Source organism: Tachyglossus aculeatus, chromosome 5 (genome assembly GCF_015852505.1).
Source record: "Tachyglossus aculeatus isolate mTacAcu1 chromosome 5, mTacAcu1.pri, whole genome shotgun sequence".
Classification (NCBI taxonomy): Eukaryota; Metazoa; Chordata; class Mammalia; order Monotremata; family Tachyglossidae; genus Tachyglossus; species Tachyglossus aculeatus.
The window spans coordinates 69,790,432-69,813,052 of record NC_052070.1 but is presented as its reverse complement, the minus strand read 5'-3'; the positions used below and the strand labels follow the sequence as shown (position 1 = coordinate 69,813,052).

At 43.0% G+C, this 22,621-nt stretch overlaps 1 protein-coding gene across 1 annotated transcript in view; it reads right to left on the bottom strand.

Moving 5' to 3' along the window:
• The window catches only part of USP3 (ubiquitin specific peptidase 3), a 103,883-nt gene that overhangs the window by 49,650 nt on the left and 31,612 nt on the right, over positions 1-22,621 (bottom strand). The window contains exons 2-3 of the mRNA XM_038747007.1: positions 16,686-16,746; positions 12,081-12,212 (exon numbers count right to left, since the gene is read on the bottom strand). Coding sequence (XP_038602935.1) covers positions 12,081-12,212; positions 16,686-16,746 — 193 coding nt within the window. The remainder of the gene's footprint in view (positions 1-12,080; positions 12,213-16,685; positions 16,747-22,621) is intronic.

Here is a 22,621-nt window from a genome sequence, read left to right as displayed (position 1 = left end):
TGGGAACCTGGCAAGTCAATGGAACGTTAACTACTGTTCATGCTCTCCTTTACCCTGCGTTTGTATAAAATCCTGTATAATTGCTTCTACTTTGGGTAGAAACGATATTCAATCAAAAATTACACAGTGTGTTTATGGGGAGTAGATCTTAGATAAGTCATGTGTTCTAAATCTAAAGCATTTGTTATATTTTAACTGCATTACTTTGTCTCACTACTGCCTGGCTAGTTCTGTAAGAGAGGCAGGTCTCTCGGAGAACTCTTCCGCTCTCATGACTTCAACTACCATCTCTAAGTGGATGTTTCTCAAATCTACATCTCCAGCCCTTATCTCTCTCCGTCTCTGCAGTCTCCTATTTCCTCCTGCCTTCAGGACATCTCTACTAGGATGTCCCGCTGACACCTCAAACTTCGCATGTCCAAAACAAGATTCCTCACCTTCGCACCCAAACCCTGTCCTCCCCATCTTTCCCAACACTGTAGCACCACTATCCTCCCTCTCAGAAGCCCGTAACTTGGCATTATCAACTCACCTCTCATTCACCCCATATATTCAATGTCACCAAATCCTGCTGTTTCTACTTTCACATCGCTAAAATCCACCTTTTCCTCTCCTCCCAAACTGCTACTGCACTGATCCAAGCACTTATTATATCTGTTTGACTCCTCCAAAACCAACCTACTCACTGTACCTCTAGCTCATCTATCTCACCACTGGCCCTTTGCCCACATTGTCCCACTGGCCTGGAACTCCCCCCTCCCTCTTCATATATGAAAGACCACTACCTTCCCCACTTCCAAAGTCTTATTAAAATCACATAACAATAATAATAATAATAATAATGGCATTTATTAAGCACTTACTATGTGCAAAGCACTGTTCTAAGTGCTGGGAAGGTTACAAGGCAATCAGGTTGTCCCACAGGGGGCTCACAGTCTTAATCCCCATTTTACAGATAACTGTAACTAAGGTACAGAGAAGTTAAGTGACTTCCCCAAAGTCACACAGCTGACAATTGGCAGGGCCGGGATTTGAACCCATGACCTCTGACTCCAAAGCCCGTGCTCTTTCCACTGAGTCACGCTGCTTCTCTGTGAGATGCTTCTCACATCTCCTCCAAGAGGACTTCTCCGACTAAGTCCTCATTTCCCCTACTCCCTTTCCCTTCTGTATTGCCTAAGCACTTGGATCTGTATCCTTTCAGTACTTGATATTCACCTCGGCCCCACAGCATGTAAGTAGATATCCTTAATTTATTTTAGTGCCCATCTCCCCCATTAGACTGCAAGCTCCTGTTAGGCAGGGAATCTGTCCACCAACTCTGTTGTATTGTACTCTCCCAAGAGCTTACTACAGTGCTCGGCACACAGTAAGCTCTCAATAAATGCCATGGATTGATCAGCCAACTGACCTATGTTCTAATCCAGCTCACTACTTCCATATGCCATGACCTTGGGTAAATCACTTGACCTCTCTAGAAGATGGTGAGGTAACTGAGACACAGAATTAGGCAACAGAATTAGCTCCCTGCCCATAACGAGCTTACATTCTAGAGGGGGCGATAGACTTTTATATGGTTAAATAATATATAATTTAAAGATTTGTGCATAAGTGTTGTGAGGTTGGGGGTGGGGCAAATATCAAATGCCCAGAGGTCACAGATCCAAGTGAACAGACAATACAGAAGGGAGAGCGAGCCAGGGGAAGAAGGGCTTAATCAGGGAAGGCACCTCGGAGGAACAGTGACCTTCCACAGATTGAGCCCCTTCCTTCCTCTCCCCCTCGTCCCCCTCTCCATCCCCCCCCATCTTACCTCCTTCCCTACAGCACCTGTATATATGTATATATGTTTGTACATATTTATTACTCTATTTATTTATCTTATACATATCTATTCTATTTATTTTATTTCGTTAGTATGTTTGGTTTTGTTCTCTGTCTCCCCCTTCTAGACGGTGAGCCCGCTGTTGGGTAGGGACTGTCTCTATGTGTTGCCGATTTGTACTTCCCAAGCGCTTAGTACAGTGCTCTGCACACAGTAAGCGCTCAATAAATACGACTGAGTGATTGATTGATTCCACTAATTCTTTCCAAAGCATTTAGTACAGTGCCCTACACCTAAGCTCTCAATAAATACCACTGATTGATTGAGTTTCCCTGTTTCACAACCCCATAACCTTGGCACATCAATCAACACATCTCTCTTATTCAACCTACATTTCAATCTGTCACCAAATCTTTCGGCTCTGTCTTCACAACATCACTCACTCCCTTGGTGAACTTAATTCATTCATTCATTCAATCGTATTTATTGAGCACTTACTGTGTGCAGGGCACTGTACTAAGCACTTGGGAATTACAAGTTGGCAACATATTGGCAACAACTCATTCGCTCCCACGGCTTCAACTATCATCTCTACGCTGATGACACCCAAATCTACATCTCTGCCCCTGCTCTCTCTCCCTCCCTTCAGGCTCGTGTCTCCTCCTGCCTTCAGGACATCTCCATCTGGATGTCTGCCCACCATCTAAAACTCAATATGTCCAAGACTGAACTCCTTATCTTCCCTCCCAAACCCTGCCCTCTCTCTGACTTTCCCATCCAATGTAGATGGCACTACCATCCTTCCCGTCTCACAAGTCCGAAACCTTGGTGCCAACCTTGACTCCGCTCTCTCATTCACCCCACACATCCAATCCGTCACCAAAACCTGCCGGTCTCACCTCCACAACAGCGCCAAGATCCGCCCTTTCCTCTCTATCCAAACCACTAGCTTGCTGGTTCAATCTCTCATCCTATCCCAACTGGATTACTGCATCAGGAGCTCCCATCCTCCTGTCTCTATCCACTTCAGTCTATACTTCACTCTGCTGTCTGGATCATCTTTGTGCAGAAACGCTCTGGGCATGGAACTCCCCTCCTCAAAAATCTCCAATGGCTGCCTGTCAACCTACGCATCAAGCAAAAACTCCTCACTCTCAGCTTCAAGGCTGTCCATCACCTCGCCCCCTCCTACCTCACCTCCCTTCTCTCCTTCTACAGTCCAGCCCGCACCTTCTGCTCCTCTGCCGCTAACCTCCTCACTGTACCTCGTTCTCGCCTATCCCGCCGTCGACCCCCGGACCACGTCCTTCCCCTGGCCTGGAATGCCCTCCCTCCACACATCCACCAAGTTAGCTCTCTTCCTCCCTTCAAAGCCCTACTGAGAGCTCACCTCCTCCAAGAGGCCTTCCCAGACTGAGCCCCCCTTTTCCTCTCCTCCTCCCCATCCCCCCAGCCCTACCTCCTTCCCCTGCCCACAGCACTTGTATATATATTTGTACAGATTTATTACTCTATTTATTTTACTTGTATATATTTACTATTCTATTTATTTTGTTAATGAGGTGCATTTAGCTTTAATTCTATTTGTTCTGATGACTTGACACCTGTCTACATGTTTTATTGTCTGTCTCTCCCTTCTAGACTGTGAGCCCATTGCTGGGAATGGGCCATCTCTATATGTTGTCAACTTGTACTTCCCAAGCACTTAGTACAGTGCTCAATACACAGTAAGCGCTCAATAAATACGATTGAATGAATAAATAAATGAATCACTAAAAGCTACCTGTTCCTCTACACCCAAACTGCTATTATGCTGATCCAATCACTCACGTCTCACCCTGACTATTCCATCCACCTCCTCACTGACCTCCCTGCCTTCTGTCTCTCCCCTCTCCAGTCTTTACTGTCCAGATCATTTTTCTTAAAGACAAAAGAGAAATTCAGTCCGTATCTTCCCACTCCTCAAAAACTTCCTGTGGCTGCCCATCCAATTTCCCATCAGACAAAAACTCCTTACAATCATGGTATGGGCAGGGAACATGCCTGCTAATTCTGTTGTACTGTTTTCTCCCAAGTGCTTATTACAGTGCCCCGCACATAGTAAGCACTCAATCAGCCCTCCCCCTCCTACCTTACCTCACTCATCTACTACTACAATGCAACTTTTTGTAAAAAAACAAAACAAAAAAAAGATTTGTTCAGTGCTTACTATGTGTCAGGCACCGTACTAAGCAATGGAGTAGATACAAGATAATCGGGTTGGACACATTCTCTGTTCCACTTAGGGCTCACAGTCTTAATCCCCATTGAACAGATGAGATAACTAAGGCAAAGAGAAGTGAAGTGACTTGCCAGACAAGCAGTGGAGCCAGGATTGGAATCCAGGTTCTGTTTCCTAGGCCCACACTCTTTCCTCTAGGCCATGCTGCGTCTACACTTGGCTTTTCTAATACCAACCCACTCACTGTACCTTGATTTTATCTCCCGCCATGGCCCCGTTGCCCGCACCCTCCTTCAGACCTGAAACTCCCTCGTCCCCCTTCTAGACTGTAAGCCCGTTGCTGGGTATGGACCATCTCTATATGTTGCCAACTTGTACTTCCCAAGTGCTTAATACAGTGCTCTGCACACAGTAAGCGCTCAATAAATACGATTGAATGAATTAATGAATATCTGACAGACCACTGCTCTCCCCACATTCAAATTCACATCCAGGAGGACTTCCCGGAATAGACCTACATTTCCCCTTTCCTCTGTGTTGTCTATGCACTTGGATCTGTATCCCTTAAAGCAACTGATTTTCAACCCACCCTCAGCCCCACAACACTTAAAGTACATATTCTCTACTTCCTGCCATTTCTCCTACATGTAATTCAATTTAATGTCTGTCTCCCCCCGCTAGACTGTTGGCTCGTGGTGGACAGGTCCCTGAAAGTAAGTACCAAAACTAGGCAGCATTCTGTTACCTGGTTCATTTAAGATGTGTCTCTGCATTCTCCCTGTTATATTGTATTTGACTTTCTCAATTGCTAAGTACAGTGCCTGTTACATTTTTTAGACTGTGAGCCCACTGTTGGGTAGGGACTGTCTCTATATGTTGCCAACTTGTACTTCCCAAGCGCTTAGTACAGTGTTCTGCACACAGTAAGCACTCAATAAATACGATTGATTGATTGACTGATTACACAGTGAGCACTCAATACATACCACTGACTGAAAACAGATTTTCACCTTCCTCTCTCTGTTTTACTGTATTTTACTTTCTCAAGTGTTAAGTACAGTGCTTGATACACAGTAAGCACTCAATACATACCACTGGCTGATTGAAAATGGATTTTCACTGTCCTCTAAGGTGAAAAAGGGACCGAGGAGGGGTTTTTTTGGTGGTGTTTTTTGTGGGTTTTTGTTTTTTTTATTTCAAGTGCTTTCACAGGCATGAGCCATAATATGACTACTACAAAGGAAGGCTTCAGCGTGGCTCAGTGGAAAAAGCACGGGTTTAGGAGTCAGAGGTTGTGGGTTCTTATCCCGACTCCGTCACCTGTCAGCTGTGTGACTTTGGGCATGTCACTTAACTTCTCTGTGCCTCAGTTACCTCATCTGTAAAATGAGGATTGAAGACTGTGAGCCCCACATGGGACAACCTGATTATACCTTGTATCTCCCTCAGCGCTTAGAACAGTGCTTGACACGGCGTCTTAACAAATACCATTATTATTATTATTGAGCATGGGTTGGTGACAGCAGCCTGGGAGGGGAGTGTCCAAGGTCCTTCGGACTTCCAGATCTGTGCTCTAAACACTAAGTCCCGCTGCTTCTTGCTGCTGCATCTCTATGGTGCGTAAATGTAGGTATCAAAACTAGGAGGCACACAAAGGAAGCACTCTGCTGCCTGTATCACTTCTCTAAAATGTGGCTCTGCACATTCTCCCCCCTCCTCAGAAACCTATAATGGTCACCCATTCCTTCCCACATCAAGCAGAAACTTTTTACCACTGGCTCCCATCAGTCGATCGCATTCACTTGGCACCTACTGGGTGCAGAACACTTGGGAGAGAACAAAACAACAGAGATGGAAGGCATGTTCCCTGCCCACAAGGAGCTTACAGTCTAGAGGGACTCTAGATTGTAAATCACTAGGCATCAAGACTTTCTATCAGCTCTCTCCCTCCTTTCATTCATTCATTCATTCAATTGTATTTATTGAGCACTTACTGTGTGCACAGCACTGTACTAAGTGCTCAGGAAGTACAAGTTGGCAAGTTCATTCATTCATTCAATCGTATTTATTGAGCGCTTACTGTGTGCAGAGCACTGTACTAAGTGCTCGGGAAGCCCAAGTTGGCAAGTTCATTCATTCAATCGTATTTATTGAGCGCTTACTGTGTGCAGAGCACTGTACTAAGCGCTTGGGAAGTACAAGTTGGCACATATAGAGATGGACCTTACCCAACAGTGGGCTCACAGTCTAAAAGGGGGAGACAGAGAACAAAACATATTAACAGAATAAAATAGAATAAATATGTACAAGTACAATAAATAAATAAAATAAAGTTCTTATCTGTTCTCATCCATCACTACCCCCCAGGTAGCAGGCACCATAATAACTGTGGTACTTAAGCACTTACTATGTGCCATGCGCTGAACTAAGTACTGGGGTAGATAATCAGGTCCCACACAGGGCTCCCGGTCTAATTCCTCTCAAACTAATCCGCTCACTACCGCAGAGCAGCATGGTGTAGTGGACAGAGCACATGCCCGGGAGTCAGAAGTTTCTGAATTAAAATCCTGGCTCCTCCACATGTCTGCTGTGTGGCCTTGGGCAAGTCACTTAACTTCTCTGTGCCTCAGTTACCTCATCTGTAAAACAGGGATTAAGACTGTGAGCCCCAAGAGGGACAGGGACTATGTCCGACCCAATTTGCTTGTATCCACCCCAGCACTTAGTACAGTGCTTGGCACAAAGTGCTTAACAAATAGCACAATTATAAAAGTATTATTTCTCACCTCTCCTGCCTTATTCTCTCCTTCCGTCCTGCCTGGTAATTACTCCCTTCCAATCTGTCAGACCACAGTTCTCTTCATCTTCAAAATCCTTCTGAAATCCTACTTCTCCTTGGAGGATTTCTCCAATTACTTTTTTCTTTTTCCAGTTCATTAACTCCCAACTACCACTCAAGCACTTTAACACTACCTCTGCACATAATAATAATAATAATAATAATAATAATAATAATAATAATAATAATAATATTTGTTAAGCGCTTACTATGTGCAAAGCACTGTTCTAAGCGCTGGGGAGGTTACAAGGTGATCAGGTTGTCCCACGGGGGGGCTCCCAGTCTTCAGCCCCATTTTACAGATGAGGCCACTGAGGCCCAGAGAAGTTAAGTGACTTGCCCAAAGTCACACAGCTGACAGAGCCGGGATTTGAATCCATGACCTCTGGCTCCAAAGCCCGGGCTCTTTCATAATGTACTCCGAACCCTCTTCCACCGTAGGACTTTTTCACGTATCGACTTTTCATTTTCTTCTTCCCAAAATCCATTGCCTGTCTGGTTCCCCCACTAGACTGTAACATAATAATAATGATAATAATAATAATAATAATAATAATGGTATTTCTTAAGCACTTACTATGTGCAAACCACTGTTCTAAGCACTGGGTAGGTTACAAGGTGATCAGGTTGTCCCACGGGGGGCTCACAGTTTTAATCCCATTTTACAGAGGAGGTAACTGAGGCAAAGAGAAGTTAAGTGACTTGCCCAAAGTCACACAGCTAACAGTTGGTGGGGCCCGAATTTGAACCCATGATCTTTGACTCCAAAGCCCATGCTCTTTCCACTGAGCCATGCTGCTTCTCCCTTGAGGGCATGTCCTCTAACTCTACTGTAATAATAATAATAATAATAATAATAATAATGGCATTTATTAAGCGCTTACTATGTGCAAAGCACTGTTCTAAGTGCTGGACTCTCCCAGGTGCTTATATCACGCACAGGCACTCAATAAATAGGACTGATTGACTGCCATAGCATAGGGGCTTTTCCAAGTCATGCCAGGCCTCTCTTCTCTGTGCCTTCTGGAATCAATCATATTTTTGAGCGCTTACTGTGAGCTTGGGGGAGTACAATATAACAGACTTGGTAGACACAGGGTCAGGGAAGGTGTCTACCAACTCTGTTATACTGTCCTCTCCCAAGAGTTTAGCTCATTGCTCTGCACACAGCAAGCATTCAATAACTATAGGTGATTGATTATAACTGCCCCAAAGAGTGGCAACAGACAGCAAAACCCCAGCACACTACAAATCCTCCAGTAGTCTCTGCATCAATTCAATTTCTGCAAAAAAAAAAAAAAAAAACCCAATTCTGCCACACTACCCCTCGAAAAACAAATCAATGTTTCTAGACATTACTGTAAGAACACAGCAACCTAGAACTTTAATCTGTTAAAAACACTGCCCATTACATCACTTTAATGTGTTTCATTAAGAAGCAGTGTGGCCTAGTGGAAAGAGCCCAGGATGGGAGTCAGAGGACCTGAGATCTAATCCTGACTCTGCCACTTGTCTGCAAGGTAACCTTGGTAAAAATCGTTTTAACTTCTCTGTGACTCAGTTACCTCCTCTGTAAAATAGGAATTAAGACGGTGAGCCCTATACAGGGCAGGGACTGTGCCAAGCTGATTACCTTGTTTCTACCCCAGAATTTCGTATAGTGCTTCACACATCATAAGCACTTAAAAATACTATTAAAAACTAAACAACAACAACAAAAGTGATAGTAGACACAGTCCCTGCTCACAAGGAGCTTACAGTCCATGGGGGAGACAGATTTTAATATAAATTATGGCTACGTACAAAAGTGCTGTGGGGCTGAGGGAGGGGTAAATAAAGGTGCAAATCCAGCTCAAGGGCGGAAGGGAGTGGGAGAAGTGGAAATGAGGGCTGAGCTGGGTAAGATCTCTCAAAGATGTACTTTGAAGGTGGGGAAAGTGATTGTCAGATACGAAGTGGGAGGAAGCAAACGGTTGACGGCAACATATATGAGATCGAGGTACAGTGGGTAGGCATTAGAGAAGTGAAGTATGTGGGCTGGGATGGAGTAGTAGTAGGAAATCAGAGGGGTAAGGTAGGAAGAAGTCTAATGACCTTATTCTAATTAGCTTAGTCTACTGAGAATCTTGACCCCAGTGGTCAGGAGTTCTATATAATAATAATAATAATAATAATAATGGTATTTGTTAAGCCATACTTCATGCTGCTGCCCGGATTATCTTTGTCCAGAAACGCTCTGGACATATTACTCCCCTCCTCAAAAACCTCCAATGGCTACCGATCAATCTGCGCATCAGGCAGAAACTCCTCACCCTGGGCTTCAAGGCTCTCCATCACCTCGCCCCCTCCTACCTCACCTCCCTTCTCTCCTTCTCCAGCCCAGCCCGCACCCTCCGCTCCTCCACCGCTAATCTCCTCACAGTACCTCGCTCTCGCCTGTCCCGCCGTCGACCCCGGGCCCACGTCATCCCCAGGGCCTGGAATGCCCTCCCTCTGCCCATCCGCCAAGCTAGCTCTCTTCCTCCCTTCAAGGCCCTGCTGAGAGCTCACCTCCTCCAGGAGGCCTTCCCAGACTGAGCCCCTTCTTTCCTCTCCCCCTCATCCCCCTCTCCATCCCCCCGTCTTACCTCCTTCCCTTCCCCACAGCACCTGTATATATGTATATATGGTTGTACATATTTATTACTCTATTTATTTATTTATTTTACTTGTACATTTCTATCCTACTTATTTTATTTTGTTGGTATGTTTGGTTCTGTTCTCTGTCTCCCCCTTTTAGACTGTGAGCCCACTGTTGGGTAGGGACTGTCTCTATGTGATGCCAATTTGTACTTCCCAAGCGCTTAGTACAGTGCTCTGCACATAGTAAGCGCTCAATAAATACAATTGATTGATTGATTGATTATGTGCAAAGCAGTGTTCTAAGCGCTTGGGGGATACAAGGTAATCAGGCTGTCCCACGTGGGGCTCGCAGTCTTAATCCCCATTTTACAGGGAGGGAACTGAGGCCCAGAGAAATTAAGTGGCTTGCCCAAGGTCACACAGCTAAGTGGTGGAGCTGGGATTCGAACCCATGACCTCTGACTCCCAAGCCCAGGCTCTTTCCACTGAGCCACGCTACTTCTCAACATGGACAGTGGCTGAGTCTCATGAAGTTTAAGGGGATGAGAGAACTATGGAATGATGTCATTTATGAAGTGTTAACTGCATGCTAAACCCAGGGGGCAGATACAAAGTTACGAGACTGGAGGCAGTCCCTATATCCTACGGGGCTCACAATTTAGCTTATCCCCGTTTTACAGATGAGGAAACTGAGGCCCAGAAAGGTTAAGTGGCTTGCTGCATGTCACCCAGTAAGTCAGCTGTGGAGCTGGGACTTTAACCAGGGTACCTTGACTCCAGATGAGATATGCAACAGGACATAGGATGGGGCGGGGAGACACCAGAGGCACAGATCAGCAAACAGTCTTGGCTATGGCTAAGGCATGAGCTGAGTAGAAAAAATATAAGGAACGGTTTGGAGTGGAAAAAAATGCAGAACCATAACATACTGCAGAAAGGGAATGAAATTCATAAAGCCTGGCTGATTGAGGGGAGAGATAGAAGAGTTAAAGATGATTGCCAGAGAGAAAGAGAGAGAGTATTCAATTGTATTTATTGAGCACTTACTCTGTGCAAAGCACTGTACTAAGTGTTTTTGGTGACAGCAACATTTAGAAGTGAGCAAGTTCAGAGGGAAGATAAGAGGTTTGGTTTTAGACAACAGTGTTTGAGACCCTAGTCCCAATATCTAAATGATGATGCTCCTAAAGCTATTACTTCAAGACAATTCAATTTCCAAGATTGTCAACCGTCATCATTTCCTGAAAGATAGATCCTACCACAACGAAGAGTTCCTTTGCAAATCATCCCTTTGAGCTCGCACACATACAAAATGTAAAGCTGTTCTTTGTCTCGCCTAAGCAAATAATAATCAGCACTAATCTCCAAACTGGGAAGTGAAAACAGATGTCCTCTATCAGGTTAGTCTGCAAATAGAAAGACTTTAAATGGTGGTGACTGATGCGCGCTGAAGAAATCATCTTAACTGCCACAGTACACAGCAAAAATCCAGTCATCTAACCGCTCGGGAGCACAATTCTAGGAAATTGGAGCATTCTTACAGAGACATACTAAAACCAACCACAACATTACTCCAGCCCATTTGACCCTTACAGCGTCAGAGCACTGATGGCTCCAGAGGCAGTGCATACTAGGAACTTCAAAAATCATTCCTAGATGTTGTGCATGGGTTCAACTTCCTTCATTTGCAATTCTTTGCCACCCCCTGATTTCCTTTATGCCTGGACCAATTTCTTTCAGCCTCTTGATTTTAGCTCTGGGCTACTTTGCATGATTAACCAGGAGGTGCTCTGAGTCAAAATTGCTTATTTCAAAATGAGTGTTCAAATGTTAACAGATGCCATTTATTTCACCCCTCACCCCACGAATGTGAACTCCTTAAGGCCAGGGATCATGTCTACTAGCTCTACTGTACCTGTGCTCTAATTGATTGAAAGACAGTACTTCTTACATGAAGAAATTTTTGCCTAAAGATAATGGATCCAAAAATACTGTTCCAAAGAAGGTGGAAATTGGCAACTAACATTTGGATAATAGACTTCCAACCCACAGCTAATACCTTCAAAAACTGCCATTTTGAATAATAATTATGGTATTTGTTAAGCGTTTACAATGTCCCAAGCACTGTTTCTAGGCGCTGATGACTTTTGATCGTTAAAACTTGGAAAATTGTATTTATATTTGTTTTAAAACTAGGGTGAATCAACCAGTGCATCTGCCAAACAGGTTACACTTAGTATCCATGTGAAAAGACCATCAAATTTAAATAACTTACTATTAAATGCTGAATGCTATTACATGTAACTTGTCATAAACAGCCCAGTCACAAAACTGAAGGCTAAACAATTGTTCGTTATATGAAATAGCCAAATCTTACAACTGACAAACTGTTAGGATGGATGTACCATTTTATCAAACCGAATATCAGCTGAACACACATACCTAAAATAATAATAATAATAATAATAATAATAATAATGGCATTTATTAAGCGCTTACTATGTACAAAGCACTGTTCTAAGCGCTGAAATACAGTAAATGCTTGAATAGAAAAGCTTTGAATACTGACTTACCAGTAAGTACTATAACTACTGCAATCCATACACACAGTGTGCTGAACTTTCTCTTGCTTTTCTGTCTTCTTATGGTTGTTTAAAGAAACCTGTGCATCCTCGTAATGTTTCTTTGCATGACCGTTTACGTATCTTAAAAAAAACAAACGATTTTTATGTAAGCACAGTGCCAAAAGATGAAAGAGGGAATCACAAATTAGATCAAACCATTTCAACCACCATGAGGAAAAATGAAATAACTGGCTGAACATCAACCTTTTAATTTGGACTTGACTAGGAAAACGTTTAAACCTGACAAATATCACCCTCAAATTGTGGATCAAATTTGACATGCTAGCTTTCATTCTTTGACTACTAATGACATTAACACCCTCGTTTTAACAAACCTTTGACAGCTGTCCACCCAAGAGAGGGAGAAGTGAGCCGAAATGAGCAAATTTTTCATTAGGGACCGTTGATTGAATTGTACTTTCCAAACGCTTAGTACAGTGCTCTGCACACACTAAGCGTTCAATAAATACGACAATGAATGAATTAGGGGAGGAGTGGGGTCTAATGGCTAAATCTTGGGCCTAGGAGTCAGAAGGACCTTGGTTCTAATCCCAGCTCCTCCACTTGTCTGCTGTGTGACTTTGGGCAAGTCGCTTCACTTTTGTGACTCAGTTCCCTCATCTGTAAAATGGGAGTTAATACTGTGAGCCCCATGTGGGACATGGATTATTTCCAACCTGATTATCTTGTATCTAGCCCAGCTCTTAGTACAGTGCCTGACACACAGTAGGCACTTAAACACCATAACGTATATTTTAAAAAGAACACACATACATGTTCTCCTTTCATTTAAGGCTGAGAGTCCCATGTGGGACATGGACGGTATCCAACTTGATATCCCTGTGTCTACCCCAGGTCTTAGTACAGTACTTAGCACAATTATTCACTATTATAGAAAGATAGAACTATTTACATCGGGCAGAAGGAACAGAATTCATATTCACAGCACTTCCCTTAGAAACACAAATTTTGAAGTAATCACCGATGGTTAACAAAATTGACTACACCGATTTTCCTGAAATTGCCACCCTCATAACTAAGACGCAAATCATGTTTACCACAGTTTTTAGATAGCCAAGAGAGCAGATGCACTGCAGTTAACCATTTGCTTCATTCGAAGGGGTTTTCCTGAAGTCACACTTTGTCATTATCATGACACATATGTATAACAGTAGTTTCCAAGATCTGAGCCTCACACTTTCACACTGTGAGTGAGAACACTGGTTTTGTGTCTCCCTGCTCCTCCCCCTGCCCTTCTCTGGAGGTGGCTGTGATGACAGATCAGACCCAGCCTACCCTTTCCCCAGAGCCATTGCAGAGACAAAAATGGGGGAAAAAGAAAAGGAAAGTGGGGAGGAGAGACAGACAGAGAGAAAGAGAGAAACCTATAGGCTCTTGCAGCTGGTGCAAGCCTGAATTTTAACTTTGCACTCAGCCTTCTAACAGGCACTGTATTTTGGAAGTGCCCTTTAATTTGGATGTGCCACGTACTGAATTAAAATTATGGAACCAAAAAAATTAGCAAGGCCTAAGCTGCACCTTTACCAAATATGCACCACCTACACAAAACGATCCTCTCAATGTGTAACTCTCCCTGCAGTTAACTCTCCCTAATTTATCAATTATTTCATTTGGGGTTGTAAAATGACATCTGTTTTAAGGTGTCCGGTTCCGTTCCCCACCCAACTTTGGTGCTAAGGTAAGATTCCCAGGAAGTAGCTTTAAAAAAAACCCAAAACGTTCTAGAATTGCCACCATTCCTGATAGTTTCAGAGACATGTAGGTGTTCAGTTATGCGGGACATGGGCCATGTAACTCAAAGTAAGGAAAGAGCAGCCAGGATGCAGGGACAGGAACCCAGAAGGTTACAACCACATCAAAATCTTCCGAGTCAGCCGGCGGGAAGGCTGAACTGCACGAAGCAGCACAGTTACTAGTAGCGCTGGAGGGGAATTGATTGGGGAGTAGAAGGCAATGACAGAATTGGACAATTTCGGGGTCCCTTTCTTCAGATATTCAGGAGTACTTGTTACGCCTGCCCCACCTCACTTCCCTCCCTTTAACCCGTGCATTTATGCCACTGGCTGTCACTAAACATTGACTCCCGTTTCAGGAATCTATTTTAACCCTGTTGTTCAGCAGACTGACAGTAAGTTGGCCCAAAAATATATGTAGCTTTTAGAAAAAAAAAAAAACCACAAACTTTGTGAGGAAAGGCAATCAACAATCTGATCAAGACGGCAGAAAATGGTGGTCGGTTTGGACGATCATAGCCTAGATTTGGGTATTTATTAACCTTAGTCTTTGGTACCCAGTTTTATTACAATTCTATCTAGTTTGAAGTATTCATTCACTCAATCGTATTTATTGAGCACTTACTGTGTGCACAGCACTATACTAAGCACTTGGAAAGTACCTATTCCTAGGAGCCCATCTTCATAGTTCAGAGGCTTTCAGTTTTCTTTTTTACCTAATTCTCTGCCATTGCTTAAAGAACTTTAATCTCATCTTTGGATCCAAATGGAGTCAAACTTAAGTCCAGCTATTCACTGGTATTTCTCTAATCTCCTCTTCTTTGGATCCAAATGGAGTCAAACAAGCCTGGCTATCCACTGATATTTCTCTATCTCTTAAAATTTTAGACTGCAGAGCACTGGGACAACATGAACTATATAAATCTTATTGCACTGTAATTCTCACCTCCCCAAACCTACGGTATCTGTCTCTTCAAGTATAGATTTTTAAACCCTTCTACTATTCTTTTTTATTTTAATTATTATCTGAATAAAGAATTTGCAGCCTGCCCAAATCCTAGGAATTTCAAGACCACCAAAACCATTGTTAAAGAATATATGAAAATATTTTTGCACCCCATCAAAAAGATGTTCAATTCCAGGACTGATGATTTAAAAAAAAAACAAAAAACCTAAAAAAGGCCGTTCAAATTAACTAAAATGCAGGATCTTGCTATGCTACAAATATGGGGGTTACCCTGTGTCCTCTGGCAAGAATCTAAAGATGGTTCTGGGGACACAATATTAATGCTACCAAAATTTGAGGGTTCCTTATTGTCTGGATCTGAAAAAGACAAGCATTTCTAAGCCTCACAAAAGCCTCAACTGCTGGCTTGTGTTGAATCACAACCGTTGGGCCATCTTGCTTAAGGAAGCAGCATGCCTAGTAAATAGAGCACGGGTCTTAGCACAGTGCTAAGCGCTTAGTACAGTGCTCTGCACACAGTAAGTGCTCAATAAATACGATTGATTGATTGATTGAAGTCAGAAGCACCTGGGTTGTAATCCCAGCTCCTCCACTTGTCTGCTGGGTGACCTTGGGCAAGTCATTTCATTTATTTGTGCCTCAGCTACCTCATCCGTAAAATGGTGATTAAGACTATGAGCCTCATGTGAGTCATGGACCATGTCCAACCTGATTACCTTGTACCTACTCAAGTGCTTAGTACTGTGCCTGATACATAATAAGCATTTAAATGCCTTAAAAGTGGAGGGGGAGAGAGCAACTGTTTGTTCCAGGGAGATGCTACCCTAGGAATTAGACAGAATGTGCTTGATGTTTCTTGATGTGAGGCATCAAGATTTCTAACTTTCTTCTCCTTATCTTTCCACCTACATATTGACCCTAAATATTGGGTTAAACATTTCCAAGGAATTTTACCAGACCAGCACACTATTAAAAAGAGAAGCAGACATCACTGAACTAGTTACGACATTTATTTCTCAAACTTTTCCCTTTTTTGAACCACACTTCATTCACTAAACTTAAGAATTCGCCTAGGAGGGGAGAGATTTATAATGGAAGCTTTATTTCTAACTTCTCAAGTATATCACGAAAAGGGGGGGTGGGGAGGAACAGGTGGATGTAATTCACTGAATGCCTAGTGTACGCAGCACTTGGGAGAGTGCAAGAGAAGTGCCCTGTCTCAATCAATCAATAGCATTTATTAAGTGTTTACTGGGTGCTGGGCACTGTACTAGGCTTTTGAAACAACAGAGTTGGCAGACCCCTTTCCTGCCCACAAGAAGCTCACTGTCTAGAGGGGGAGACAGGCATTAAAATAAATTCCTGATTGGGAAATGGAAGAGTACAAGGTACTGCACATAACTGCTATGGGGCTGGGGTTGGGGTAAATATCAAGTGTGTAAGGGGTACAAATTTAATTACACAGGCAACACAGACGGAAGGATGAATAGGAGTAATGAGGGTCTAGTCGGGGAAGGCTTCTTGGAGGAGGTGTGAATTTTTCTCTTCCTTCTTCCCCTTTTTCCCCCCGACTTTTTTTCTACTACTCCCCCTATTTGCTAGACGTAATTCCCCGAGCAGCCTTGCCCCTGTGTTGGTGTTATAAAAATTATGCAAGAAAATATAATATTACCTTAACGTTAGTGGTAAAAGTTTTAAATCAAGCACAGCTTCACTACGGAGTTCAAAATACATTACTATGAACGGAACTAAATGAGAAGCAAACAAAGAAAACCACAGAGGTCAGTGAAGCAACAGTAAGATGAATTACTTTCATGAAAGTTCAGTACTTACCTTCCACAGTGGACACTTGAACAAGTCAAACAGACCCAAGGACTTTTGTTGGATCGGCACACTATTAAAAAAGAGAAACAAACATCACTATACTAGTCATGACATTTGTATCTCAAAGTTTTTTCTCTCTGAATGGCACCTTATTCAATAAACTGTGATTCAGAAGTTGCCTGAGAGGGGTGACACTATACAGCACCCTCTCTGCCTTGTCTCAGAATTCTATTCAGCAGAAATTCATCCATGTGAATAACTGACTAAACATTGAAAGCTACGTTGCAAAGACAAGTCGGTATTTACCACTAAATATAAAAACGTCATGACAGGCTTTCCTTCCAATATTCAGGATTATTATTGGCAGGGGGGAGGGGGAAGATGAGGGTTACCAGCTCCATAAAAGATCAACTATTTCTTTAATGTACTGGGAAAATAAAATATTTCAAAAATGCTGATTCCAAAGAAGGAAGTTTCTTTTGCACCCTGTGCTCCTGCCCATACCCAGATAGTATTCACAGTGTGCTCCAGTTTCGGAGAGAACGCTTCCAAGTTTCTCCATCACCTCCTCACCATTCCATTATCCCCCTTGCCTTTCTCCTGATTCCCTGCTGTTTCTCAAGGGGAAGTCTCCCACCTAGTCTCCAAATCCACCCCCTCTACCTGCTCTACTGACCCTCTCCTCTCCGTTCCTACACTGCTCCCCTCCCTCACTGTTATCTTCCACCTCTCACTCTCTCTTGGCTCATTCTCTTCTGCCCTCAAACATACCCCACGTCTTCCCCATTAACCTCTCTCTCCCCCGCACCCCAGCTCACAACCCCACCCCAAACTCCTGGAACAGGTATTTTGCACCAACCGCCATAACTTCCTCTCATCATCAATCGTATTTATTGAGCGCTTACTATGTGCAGAGCACTGTACTAAGCGCTTGGGAAGTACAAATTACTCTCCCTCAACTCTCTTGATCCACAATAGTCAGTCTTTTGCCTCTGTCCCTCCACCAAGACCACCCTCTCTAAAGTCACCAATGACCTCATTCTAGCCTAAATCCTAATTCTCCTGACCTTTCCGTTGCCTGTTTTTCATGGTACTTGTTAAGTGTTTCTTCCACTTGCCTGTTGTGTCATCCTGGGTAAGTCATCCAAATTCACTGGACCTCAGTTTCCTCCGCTATACAACAGAAATTTACCACCCGTTCTCCCTCCTATCTACACTGTGAACTCCAGGTGGGACAGGGTCTGGGTCTGATCAGGGGCTGGTACACTGCTTGGTATACAGTAAGTGCTTAGCAAAAAACTATCATTATTATCATTAATGATGATGACAACAATAGCGATAATAATAATAGAACTGCCAGATATCAAATTCACCCACAATTGATTTCATGATAAAGGTTTTAATTTAGCATGGCTTATCCTTAACCACCTAAAAAAAGTTTAGAGTATTCCCATCAGGTGAAAAATCTAGATCAATCAGTGGTACTTACTGAGTCCTTACTGTAAAAGAGAGTCTTTTTCACCTGATGGGAATACTCTAAATTTTTTTTTTTAGGTGGTTAAGGATAAGCCATGCTAAATTAAAACCTTTATCATGAAATCAATTGTGGGTGAATTTGATATCTGGCAGTTCTATTATTATTATTGTCTATTGATTTGGTCTAGATCAATCAATCAGTGGTACTTACTGAGTCCTTACTGTAAAAGAGAGTCTCACAAGAGAGCCCAAATAACTGAATCTTCTGGAATATATATGTCCAGATACCTTAAGTTCTCAACTACCTACCGGAATATCTTCAGTGTTACCTCAAGTAGCTCAGAAGTGAATTAAAGTCATCTAAATTTCAGAGAGTACTATCCTTTAGAGGTATTGGTCTTTCAGACAAGCAGCTAAATAATTCATGTGACCACTGACTGCAGACTAACAATCTTGGGAAAATCCTTTAACTCTCTCTCATTACAGGTTCTCCGAATTTCTCATGATGGCAGACGGCCTCTCCCTGGGGTCCTGGATTTGGGAAACAGCAGTGAGAACTCCAGGGGGCCAAGTGCAGGGAAGCTTGCCCAACCGCTTCAGCTGCTAGATTCTGACACCAGAAACGAAGCCAGGATTTCTACTGGGCTCACTGCCTTTCAGGGAGAGGCAGAACTGGTGAGTATGCAGGACAAATGACTGCCTTTACCTTTAGCACTAAGGCACAAAGCCAAACAAGTGGGATCAGGATTAAGAAGTGAATTAGTGACTAAAGACTTAGGCTAGGTAACTTGCTCTGTGACTGACTAAATAAAAGCTACATGTCAAAAGTTTTTCATCCTTTCCCTCAAAGATATGAGAAGTAATCAAATCTCACAACTGCTTTGTGCTCTTCTCTAAAGGGAAAAAAAAAGTATGCCGCAAATAATTTTAAATAATCTTTTGGGGTACATATGCTCCAGAGTCGGGAACATTAATGACCAATTAGCAACTTCAAGTACAACACTAACATCATTATCTCATATAAAACCTTACAAAAATTTGCTCTAATTGCTGTAAAAACAAAAGGCCTGCATAGGAAGCCAAAGTTACACAAGTGTTGTAACTCAACACCAAAATGCCTAAGCAACAGAATTCTGGAAGCCAAGAAAAAAATTCACAATGTCAGCTGAAAATACTCATGTCACTACGTTAAGAACAGTCTAATTTCCCTACCTATAAGAACAAAGGCATCACCGAATGATATTTATGAACTGGATAAATATGCAAAAATTCTAGAGACATGGACTAGGGAAGGAAAAAAGGTTGATAGCAAATACTTCCAAAATGATTTCCATTTATGAGGCTAGAAGTAGTCTATATGCTTTCCCCAGGATGGTAAAAGCAAAAGGAAAATAAGTTGGTTCTTCCCTCTAAAAATTATACCATAAATGCACCACTTGATGTCTGCTGACCCTGTTGTCAAAATGAAAAATAATATACTGTCCCAATAACAAACCATGAAAGATGCCTGAACCTCATTACCAGATATTATTTAATAATATCAGCTCTTTTTTAAGGAAGAAGAATTACCTTCAACTAGCTTCGATTATTTGAAACATTGGTGGGGGAGACACAGTCCTGCCTCACAATGCTTTCTTCCCTCTGGGAGCCTCCACAATGGCATGTTAACACATTTTTACCTTTTCAAGTTATTGTATTTATTAAGTGCCGCGTGCAGAGCACTGTACTAAGCGCTTGGGAGAGTACAACATAGGGTTGGTAAAGATGTTCCCTGCCCACAGTGAGCTTACAGTCCACACCCTTCTAAGGGAAATACACACACTTTGTAAGGAGATGTCCTCTATTGCTCACATGGCACTGAGGTTGGGGGGCAAGAGGGGGTGTCACAGGGAGCCCTGAACTTTGGAACAGCTGCCTGGGAGCAGAGGTAGGTGAGTTGGAGGGTGGATATTTTGGACTAAGTTTCCCATCCAGCGTCGAGAGGGAGCAGGATTCTGCAGGGACTTCTCCAAGGGTGGATTTAGATGGAGATGAGGATCCCTGAACCACCCTACTTCAGGATGGTCTCCTTGGGGCCCTTTACATTTCCTGAAACTGCTGTAGTGTCAACCCAAGCCTTGCAGCACCTTTTTTATGAAAAAAAAAAAAAAAGGTATTTTTAAAGCACTTACTACCAGGCACTGTATTAAGCACTGGTGTAGACACAAGTTAATCGTGTTGAACTCAGTACATGTCAGTCAATCATATTTCTTGAGTGCTAACCGCGTGCAGAGCATTGTACTAAGTGTCTGGGAGAGTACAACAATATAACCGACATTCCCTGCCCACGAGCTTACGATCTAGAGGACTGTGAGCCCACCTTGAGCTCAGTAGAAGTGTCATGGTATAGTGGATAGAGCACAGGCCTGGGTGTCAGAGGAAGTCAGAGAGTCAGGTGGAGCCAGAATTAGAACCCAGGTCCTTCTGACTCCGGGCCACTGCTCTATTATTCACTAGGCATATCACTGCTTCTTGTCATTCACCTTGAAGTCTCCCAGGAGTTAAGGGGTCAGGGACTTCTCAGAATTCATCCAGTAATTCGTGTGTCTGAAGTTTCTAGAAATTTCCAAGTCAAACCTCACGAGGATACTCTGAGCTATATGCAAGCACTTTGATAACGATGGTAATTATGATATTGTGGCTTAATTTGTTTACATAGATGAAAAGTGCTTACAAATGTTGACGACCGATGAAAAAGCTATTCCTTGGGAGAGTATTGTTATAAAGCAACAGTGAGCAATAATGAAGTGAAATTTTATTAGTCCGCTGGTAGCCAGCATGCCACCAATTAAGTGGCTTGCCTCAAACTCTGTGAAGCTCTGTCCTAGGGGCCGTGGGAGCTACAGAGAAAGAGGTTTAATTTACAGGGTTCTTTTCCAATTCCTTCAATCACCCGAGCTTCCCCCCAGTTTCCCTTCTCACTTCCCTTCCTCTCCCATTAGTCTTGCTGTTTTCCTTCCATCCGAACAGTTCACCTTTATTACAAGTGTGGCTTGATTAAAGGTCCCATTACTTTACTTGCCAAAAGCAAAAGACATTTTTACTAACATTCCAGAAAATGATACCAGTAAGAAGACAACATACTTTCTTTTGTCCTCTTCTACTGAATATTCCAAGAACTCTGTATGTTTACAGTCTTAGATCACATATGTAACCACAAAGAATTCAGGTATCTTGAAAAACGTTGTGCAGTACTGGGAGAAACTGGAGTCCAAAGGGGTGATGGTAACAGTGTCTTGGGAAACATATAGAATAGCTCAAGAGCAACTGATTAACACCTTTTTTAATTAAAGAGGAAGTAAAACTGGTCTATTAAGTTGAAGAAAAATGTTGTTACCAGTTTGCCAATGTGGACTACAGTTCTTAATGAGCACTGGCTGCTGTTTTTACCGTAGAGAGCAGAACAGCAAGAGGAAAATTTAAACTGTGTGAGAAGCAGTGGGGCCTAGTGGAAAGAGCACGGGCCTGGGAATTAGAAGGATCCAGGTTCTACTCTTCCACTGCTTGTCTGCTGTGCGACCTTGGGAGACTCACTTCACTTCTTTGTGCCTCAGTTCCCTCATGTATAAAAAATGGGGATTAAGACTGAGAGCCCCATGTGGAACACAGACTGTGTCCAACCTGATTAGCTTGTATCTATCCCAGCTCTTACTGCAGTGTTGAGCACTCAGTAAGGGCTTAACAAATACCATTAAAAAAAAAAAGTGCCTATTTCCAGCTGGAACTGTATAGCAGGAAGGACAAAGGAAAGGTTGGTGGGCTCTCTGTGTTTAGTATATAGTAAGCATTTAACAAAACCTAATAATAATTATGGTATTTGTTAAGCACTATGTGCCAGGCAGTGTTCTAAGCACTGGGGTAGATACAAGATACTAGGGTTGGGCACAGTCCCTGTCCCACATAGGGCTCACAGTCTTAATCCCTATTTTACAGAGGAGGAAACTGAGGCACAGAGAAGTGAAGTGACTTGCCCAAGGTGTCACAGCAGACAAATGGCAGAATTGGCATTAGCATTCATGACCTTCTGACTCGAAGACCCATCCTCTATCCACTAGGCCACACTGCTCCTCATGGAGTACCACACCCTCTGCTCCTCTCCTCACTGTGCCTCCTTCTCTCCTGCCTCGCCACTGACCCCTGCCCACGTCCTTCTGGCCTGGAATGCCCTCCCTCCTCACATCCGCCAAACTAGCACACTTCCCCGCTTCAGAGCCCTCCTGAAAGCTCACCTCCTCCAGGAAGCCTTCCCAGACTGAGCCCCCCTTTTCCTCTGCTCATTCTCCTTTCCCATCGCCCCAACTCCCTCCTTCTGCTCTAACCCCCTTCCTGCCCCACAGCACTTGTGTATATATGTACATATTTATTATTCTATTTATTTTATTAATGATGTGTATATATCCATGATTATATTTATTGCTATTGATGCTCGT